This window comes from Sitophilus oryzae, unplaced genomic scaffold (genome assembly GCF_002938485.1).
Source record: "Sitophilus oryzae breed Bouriz unplaced genomic scaffold, Soryzae_2.0 scaffold_811_pilon_pilon, whole genome shotgun sequence".
In the NCBI taxonomy this organism is placed as follows: domain Eukaryota; kingdom Metazoa; phylum Arthropoda; class Insecta; order Coleoptera; family Curculionidae; genus Sitophilus; species Sitophilus oryzae.
Window position 1 is genome coordinate 1,742,697 of NW_022147430.1, and position 9,651 is coordinate 1,752,347.

The 9,651-nt window shown below is 34.0% G+C and overlaps 2 protein-coding genes across 2 annotated transcripts; both read left to right on the plus strand.

The window, feature by feature from the left end:
• Positions 1-7,354: 7,354 nt before the first annotated feature.
• LOC115889190 lies at positions 7,355-7,918 on the plus strand. Its single transcript, XM_030909144.1, has one exon. It carries the CDS (start codon positions 7,355-7,357, stop codon positions 7,916-7,918), a length of 564 nt encoding a protein of 187 aa, XP_030765004.1.
• Positions 7,919-8,045: 127 nt separating this feature from the next.
• LOC115889193 lies at positions 8,046-8,846 on the plus strand. The gene has a single exon (XM_030909145.1). The coding sequence runs from the start codon at positions 8,046-8,048 to the stop codon at positions 8,844-8,846; it is 801 nt and encodes a 266-aa protein (XP_030765005.1).
• The last annotated feature ends 805 nt before the right edge of the window (positions 8,847-9,651 follow it).

Genomic DNA, 9,651 nt, shown 5'->3' on the forward strand with positions numbered 1-9,651 from the left:
GGGCATCTTTTAACTCGCCAGGATAAGACACAAAAACATTAGACAATCAAATCTATTTTCCAAGGCGCCTGTTTACGAATTAGTGTTTTTTACACAGCCATGGCACTCTAGATTGGAATCTTAATTGAAAAATACGATTTTTTTAGCGAATATGCCAAAAGTAGATATATGATATGTCATTCTACTCAGAGTGTCATTTTCTTTCGATTAAAGTAGAAACATACCGAAGGTGCCATTTAAGTTTCATATTTTTTAATTCTGTGCACGTGCTGTAAAAGAACGACAAAATGTTAGATTTTGTCGCCAGATTGAACAACCTGAATAGGGGTTTTCCCTAGGGATCATCCCAAATGCAATGAACCATTTTGCAGCCTTACAAGTGTATAGATTTTTTTTTATTTCCAGTAAATAAAAGATTGTTGATAAAGCAGAGATATCTGATAAGAGTAATATGATTTTAAATGTGTCGATTTCTTCTAAAAATGGAATTTTTGTTTTATTATACTCGTATGTTCGGGAATGGCAATTAAAAAAGAACTTGGTTCACATATTTATCAATAAATGTAATATTTATGCGGTTACAATGAATTGCGATTAATTCCAAATTAATAAGACCACTACTTGAATTTTACAGATATTCATTTGGTTGTAGTTTTGTTGAAATTTAATAAAAATATGTACCGTATGATTGAAAAAAAAACCGGCGTCAACAGTGGCTATGCAATGAAGATCGCTGTCATTTTAAATGTAAAATGATATGGGGAATGTCATCGACGTTCATTTCCAAACCAACTGGACGCCGTTTTTTTTCGATCATACGGTATTATTTGTTTGAGCCCTTAAATAAAAAGATTAAAAGGACGCAGTATAATAAAACTATCCATGTATTCATGCTTGGTGGACGGAATCGACATCATAGATCTCCATCCTTGACAGTTCTGTTTGACGTTTCAACTGAAACATTTGAATTTGATTTGAAGTTTTGTGGATTTGTTTGTCTTTACTAAGCTTATTTTATGTTATTTATTATTTATTCGACAATTGGTTTTGTTGCGAGTTAGTAAATCTAGAAGGAAATTGTGTCAGAACTTAAATTAACAGTGACACTATTGTGATTTATCGAAAACGATTTAAAATAGTTGGTTGTGCAGCGTGCGGTAAATCTTGGTCAATAATCGCGGGAAATAATGGAATAACTTTTTACTGGTAAGTGATTAAATGTACATACGTGTAGTAAACCAATCTATACTAATATATAAAATCCTTAAATGACTGACATACTGATTAATCACGATCCTGCTCAAACCACTCAACGTAAGAAGCTCAATTTTGGCATACAGGTTGATTCTAGGGTGTAGAGGTTCGATAAGAAGGGATTTTTCGAAATTCCAGTTCCACGAGGGTGAAACCACCCCTCAAATATTACAATATTTTTTATTTAAAAAACGGCCAAGTTTCCGAAAAAACGCTTAAACACGTATATTTTATTTTGTTGTTTTACATATTTTTACATAGAGTTTTTATAAGTTTATATAGGGTGTTTCATAAAATATGACCATTGAGTAATCACGATTCTGCTTAAACTGCTTGACGTTTAAAGCTGATTTTTGGCAAACGACTTGACTGTGGGGTATAGAGGTTCGATAAGGAGGAGTTTCTCGAATCTCAAATTCCAAGAGGGTGAAAACGCCCCTCAAATATTACAATATTTGTTATTTAAAAAACGGTTAGTCTTTCGGGAAAACGCTTGAACAAGCATAATTTATTTGGTTTTTTTATATATTTTGAAGTTTTTTAAAAATTCATACAAGGTGTTTCAAAAAGTTGGGTAATTTCTTCCAGATTCTGCTTAAACCGCTTGACGTAAAAAGCTTATTTTTGGCAAACTGATTTTTCGAAAGTCAAATTCCAACGAGATGGAACTACCCCTCAAATATTACCAAGTTACCATAGTTATATATATAATAATATCGCCATATTGTTTTTTCTCATGCTGACATAGTAAATGTGAGAAAATTTTATCCAGTTTGTATGTTAATGGAAATTCTTGCTTTGCTTTATCATCACCATTACAAATGATTAATTCGACGCGAACGAAGTCGCTGGTACACGCTAGTCATTTATGAAATATTCCTACTAATTATATATTTTTTCTTACATTTTCTCTCTTATTTACTACTTGTCAAAAATAATTAAGATACGTCATTTTGACTTAAGCTTGATTTTCATGCATCCGTTGTCCGACGATACGATATTCATTTTATTGGTTGAATTTAAAGACTTCGATTGGTTAGAAACGGTTATCCAATCGAAGCCTTTAAATTCAACCAATAAAATTAATATCGTATCATCGTATCGTCGGACAACGGATGCATGAAAATCAAGCTTTAGGCTTCAGTACCTGGTTAATGTGACATGTCTTTTGGGAAAATTATGTCTTCCCTTCAGGGGACATACTTAAAAGTACTTATAAAATATATTGACAATGGTAATACCGACCTTTTTGTTCGAAATTGTAGTTTACGGAAATAGATAAATTTTCTGTTTACTTTATATATCCTTTATTGACAAAATGGTGAAGGTATCTATGGATCTAAGACTTTCTTCAGGTAGAGGTAGAAAATAAGAAAAATATTTAAAAATAATCTGTAAAGGATGAAAGAATCAGAAGCTATTTCTATAGTAACCAAAAATATTAACTATAAAGTAAAATATCTAAAGTTTCCAAATATTTATTATGGAATTTGAGTTGAGGCTTGTAGGTAATTACGCTAGGTTTAAATGACACAAAAAATAAAACATCTTTAAATTTGTTCTTATTTGTGGGATATGGCGTCAAAATAAAACTCAGGTTTATTATTTAGTGATATAGCCATATTATTAGGTCATTTTCTCGGTCTTAGGTAATTTTTCGGATGTTGAGGAACCATATAGATCTACTAAAGTACCGGGTGGCCAACTAAGAATGGACGCCGGCTGTATCTCAGAAACAACCCATCGTATATCTTTAGGAAAACAATTCTAATAAGCAAATCGACCAAGGGAAATCGCTGGAAGCTGTGCTGGAAGTTATTTTCAAGTTCGAAAATTGTCCGATAGGTGGCGTATCTGTGATGGACAATCAGAAAACAGGATTTTTCTCAAAAATATGCAGGTGAAGAGGTATTTTAAATATTACTATTGCAATTGTAATCATCGAGAATATATAAAAAAAACAATCAAATCAGAGTTATCCTTATTTTAACAAAAGCAAGTTTAACTTCCCCCACCAGTTTATAGAGCAAAATAGACCAAAAATAGCACCAGATAGAGTAAAATACTCTATATAAAAAAAAACGAATTTCTCGAAGATTACAATAGTAATATATTTAAAATATCTGTTCACCTGCATATTTTTGAGAAAAACCCTGTTTTCTGATTGGCTATCAGAGAAGCGCCTACAGAGAAGCCTATAGCGGACATTTTTCGAAATTGAAAATCATTTTCAGCGATTTCTCTTGGTCGATTTACTTATTAGAATTCTTTTCCCAAAGTTATACGATAAGTAGTTTTTGATTTAGGTTAGTTGGCCACCCGGTACATGATATTGAAACAATACCTGTGCAAAAAAAGTCGAAAAATGGATAAGCAAGGTGTTATTTATACAGGGTATACCGAAGGTACCATTTAAAAATCAAGTTCGTAGTAGGTTTTGTTAAGTGTCATATTTTTTTAATTCCGTCCGTCCCAATATTCCGTAGACATAAATAAATAAAGCTTTATTGCGCAAAAAGCCAAAATATACAGCGTCATCGACAAAGCAATTTCAAAACAAACAAAGACACAAAAATATAATACAAATAATAAAAAATATCATACAATACAAATCATACAATTCAAAAAAAATACGCCATTAAAATGACAAATACAACATATATGGACATTGCAGAACACAAAAAAGGCGTATCAATAAAATTTTACAATAGGATAATTATTGTAAATGGATATAATCATTTAAGAGTTATAAAATATTAAATACTAGACTTTTAACCAGTGTGTGAGATGATCAAAATTGATGATTAAAATTCAAAATTGTTCATGATTGAACATCAACAAAAAAGTCGTTTACCGTAATTAGGGCTCTCTCCAGTAAGTATGATTTCAGAGCTTTGCGTTTTTTATTTTTTTTATTTGGGGTATTAAAATACCCCACGCGAGCACTTACATAGCAAAACGAGACGCGAGAAAAAGAAAGTTAAAAACATGTTTTTAAAACACCAATACAAAATATCTTTATTATTGAGTACTAGACATACTATTTGATATAAGAAACTTTTTGATTAGAAATATCGTCTCGCTGAACAAAAACAACTAACAGTAAGCCTTTTATAAACTGAAAAGTTTACTTTGAAAAGTCGGCAGGACAACGGAATTACTGCCGGAAGGTCGTTATTTTCAGATTATTTTTGTAAGAAAACGGCAGGAGAGATAACTAGATAGTTTAGTGTTTTGAAAATCATGCTCTTCTAGTCATCTAATTAAAAACATATTTCTTTATATTCATTAAAATAAGAGGATTTAAAAGAGAATAGACAGTACGCAACTTTATACATTTCTCAGTTTCTATTCACAAAGTTGTTTTTTTCTACGACTAGCCTAGAAAATGCAGTTTGACACACGGAAAACTCGATCTGAAATTAGTGTTTTGCAAACTGTTGTGTTCTAAGGATTTAGCGCACGACATGTGTCATTTTGCACACGACATGTGTCAATTTTAACATATTTACCCTCCAATGTTTAGCTGAAACGCCAAACGCAACGCAGCCGTCAGAAAAGTGTCATCATTACATCGCAAATTATTTCACAAAACTGGCAAAAACTGAGTGAGTCTGCTGCTAATTTGTAGTCGTAGAAAAAATAGCGTAAAAAACTCGTTCGAAAACTTCTTTGTACACTCGTTCGACTTGTGGCTCTTGCCTGCGGCTCGAGCCAACAAACTGTCGAACTCGTGTGCAAAACGTCGTTTTCGAAACTCGTTGTTTAATATACTATTTATAAATCTTGCCATCCGACCCGTTATTCTTTATAATAAAATAGTCAAACTTTATTATACAGGGTGGCGCCCCTCATACGACGCGGAGGCTCCAAGGAGTTTATATCGAAATGAAATTTTGGAAGCGTAATGTAGGTTAATTGAAAGCATTTTATAAAAATATATGGAGTTCTACACGGTCTCCCCCAAAAAAGTTAAGCATCAAAGTGGGCTTTATTTCTAATGGAGCGCTCTATCTATTAATTGATTTTAGGATTCTAGGAAAAAAATAAAGGTGAGTTTTATTAAAGAAGCGTATGCCTAAATTGTAAGGATTTTGCGGTATTTGACATTTTGTGAAAATGAAGAATAAATTTTCAATTTCAATAACATCTACTTAAATCTTTAAAATTTGTCCCGAAAAGTTATAGAGGGTTTTAGAGGGAGATAAAATTTATACTGAACGTTGGCCACTTTTAAAACCAAGTTACTCCTTTATTTTAAATGGAACACCCAGTATATCATACCGGTATTCAATGGAGCATTTATATATATTTAAAATACTATTAAGGTTGTTACTCCTATAAGACAAAGATTTTCCTAGATATTTTGATTCTTATGATTTCTCCTCAGTAGATTTTTATTATTTGATAAAATCTAGATGCCTGTGATATATTTTTTGCTAATTTAACAAAAATTAAAGTACGTAGAGTAAAATATTCAACGATACTAAAAAGATACACATTTAAAATATATTTTAATTATTACAGAATTAAAACTAGACATAAACCTATAATTATGACACAAAAATTATCTAGATGAAATCAAATGCCCAATACGTTTCCTTTCTTGTTCACTGAATGAAATTATTCTCTTTTCAAAAGACCTTTGCATATGTGAAGTTCTACTGTGGTTCTACTTCGAAAAGCAGTCAAAATCATTTCTTTTATGTTGTCGACAACAGTTGGTCGCGTCACTGTCTTTAACCATACCCCAATGAAAAAGGCAAGACTAGATAAATTAAAAACTTTTAAGTATTCTATTAAATGGTGAATGCACACTGCACTCACCAACTAATAGAATCATATCAATTTTGTCTGATGTATGGTAAGTTTCCATTTATTGCAAATTTCTGAGAATTTTTTTTTATTTTAACTGGCATAAATTGATAACTAGTTGTTAATGTTGAACTAATTTCACAGCTATGTTGAAGTAACGTCAGACTTATCACAGCCACCTAGATTTTATCAAATAATAAAGATCTACTGACAGTAAATCATAAAAATGAAAATATCTAGGAAAATCTTTGTTTGAGGTGTAAGCAACCTTAATAGTATTTTGAAGAGACATGAATTATATATATTATATTGAATATCGAAATAATATACATACTAGGTGCTTCATTTAAAACAAAAGAGTAATTTGCTTTTAAAGGTGAGCAATGTTCAATATTAATTTTGTCGCACGCTGTATAACTTTTTTAAGTTTTAATTTGATTTAAAGTACAATCGTTATTTTAACTACATATTGGGCTATACAGAGTAAATTCGAGTTTAGGTAGCTTTTATTGAAATTTAAAATTTGTTCTTCTTAGAAAATGTTAAATATGTCAAAAACATTACATTTTAGTAATATTTTCTAGTTAGTAGTTTGATTGAAACCACACTACCACTAGCGGATGAGTGCAGCGAAGAGGGTGAGGCCTTTTTCCCAACAATCCAAACCAACCGAAGCAGAAGTACATACAGGGTGGCCCATCGAAAACGTTCCGCAAGGCATAACGCCCAGGATATTTTTTTTTTAAATCGAGAAACACGTCAATTTTGTTTGTGAGAGGGACAACTTTTGCCCCAAAAATGATTTTCAAGTTTTTTTAAATGGGAAGGGAGGTCAAGTGGCGCCGCAATGAAAAGAGCTTTCTATTCTCTATATTTCCCCGCTTCGTTTTTGAAAATCGGTCGAGTCATTGAGAAAATATGAAGGATTGAAATTTGAAAAGTTTATTTAAACTGTGGTGACAATGTTGAAAGCGACATTCCTACTCTATCCTTGGTGATACTCGAATATCGAGACACGTCCATAGAGTAATAACAAAAACACGTCTGTCAACGGTCAACGATGTCACACACACACACTCTCTCAACACACTCTCTCAACACACACTCTCCACAACTACGAATAAGTTTACTCAGCCTTCTTTAAACTGTGTATTTGATTAAAGTATTTTAATAAAGTGTGTACTAATAAGTTTACATCATATTAATTGATAACCCAAACCGTTAGTACCACAATTGGTGACCCCGGAATTACCTCGAACACGCAACAATCGATCAATTTCTCGTCATGAACGACGTGAACGAAGCGAACCCAACAAATACACCCGCAGAGCGAGCTCAACACGTGGATCGAGTGGCTATCAAACCACCACCGTTCTGGAAGGCCGATCCGAAACTGTGGTTTGTTCAACTGGAAGCACAATTTGCTCTATCAAGTATTACAACAGACCTAACAAAATACAACCATGTGCTTAGTGTTGTGGACACGAGCATTTTAAGTCAAATATCAGAACTACTCCTAAACCCACCTGCGGACAATAAGTACAACGCTATCAAAGACAGATTAATCTCAATATATTCAGATTCTCAGGAGAAGAAATTAAAAACTCTCTTGTCAGACATGAATCTCGGTGACAAAAAACCTTCGCAGCTATTAAATGAGATGACACGTTTAGGAGGTTCATCAGTTTCATGTGAATTACTGAAAACCCTGTTAATGCAACATTTACCTGCACAGATGCAATCAGTATTAGCCACCAGTAATGACAATCTAGACAATTTGGCGAAAATGGCAGACAAAATCGCAGAGATTGAACAACCCCGCAACTTTACAAAGAAATTCAAGAATTGAAACTACAGCATCCTCGTCGTGAGCAATCTCCACATCGGAAAAGGTCGAAAACACCTCTTCGTCAGCCCCAGGAGGAGGATGGTGAAGTCTGTTGGTACCATCTTCATTTCAAGGACCGTGCAAGATCATGCAGAGCGCCTTGCAAGAAGGGCCCCATCCAGGAAAACGAGACTTCACGACGTTAAGGGCGACGAACGCCGTGAACCCTACCAGTCGCCTTACCAACCCTCCTGCTACAGTCAACTCTACCTTCTCTAACAACCATCGGTTAGTTATTAAGGACCCTAAAACAGGTATATCATTTTTAATAGATTCAGGTTCTGATGTTTCCATTTTACCTAAAATGACACGTAATTATGATCAACATAATAAAACTTGTTTATATGCCGCTAATAACACCCTGATTCCCACGTTTGGTACAAAGTGTGTTACTGTCAGCTTGGGTTTAAAACGGAACTTCACCTGGCATTTCGTAATAGCTCAAACTGATACTGCCATTTTAGGAGCAGATTTTCTACATCATTTTCGACTATTAATAGACCTTCATGGGAAGAAAATTATTGATACTAGCACTAACTTATCTTATCCTGGTAAACTTAAACTTTCCTCATCTGACTCTGTATCAACAATTGACAAAAATTGTAAATATTTTAAGCTACTCGAAGAATATTCCGCCATTACAAAACTTTCGAAAACAGACTCTTATATTCCTCACCAAACTACACACATCATCCCTACAGATGGTCCACCAGTAGTGTCCAAAGCTCGTCGTCTCCCTGCTGATAAGCTTACCATTGCCAAACAAGAATTCCAAACTCTCTTAGACCAGGGAATTTGCCGTCCTTCAAACAGTAGCTGGGCAAGTCCACTGCACTTGTTAAGAAAAAATCAGGTTCCTGGCGACCTGTTGGCGATTACCGTCGCTTAAATGCCATTACACGACCTGATAATTACCCTGTGCCTAACCTACAAGATTTCAATCACATTTTACATGGTAAAACAATTTTTAGCACCCTAGACCTTGTTAGAGCATATCATCAAATACCTGTCGATCCCGAATCTATTCCGAAAACAGCCATAATCACACCCTTTGGTTTGTTCGAATTTACTCGTATGCAATTTGGTCTACGCAACGCAGCTCAATCCTTTCAACGTTTCATTCACGAAGTCTTACGCAATCTAGACTTCTGTTTTTCCTATATTGACGACATCCTTATAGCATCCTCTAGTCCAGAGCAGCATGAAGTTCATCTTCGACAAATTTTTCAACGCCTACAACAATATGGTCTCACGATCAATCTCGAAAAATGTGTCTTTGGCGAGAGTTGCATAAAATTTTTAGGTTACGAAATATCTTCGAATGGTACTAGACCACTTCCAGATCGAGTAACAACCATTTTAGACTACCCTCTACCTAAATTCGCTTGTGATTTGAGACGATATCTTGGAATGTTGAACTTCTACCGCCGTTTTACCCCTCATGCAGCTGATCATCAAACTATCCTTCACCAGATGCACAAGAATTGCAAAAAGTCTGATAAAACGCCATTATCATGGACTTCTGAAGCTTTATCTGCATTCGAAAAATCTAAAAATGATTTAGCCAATGCAGCCTTGCTTGTTCATCCTCATTCTTCTTTCCCACTCTCTCTTACAGTGGACGCATCTAACAGCGCTCTAGGAGCTGTTGTTGAACAATACGAAAACGGAATTTGGAAACCCCTTAGTTTTTT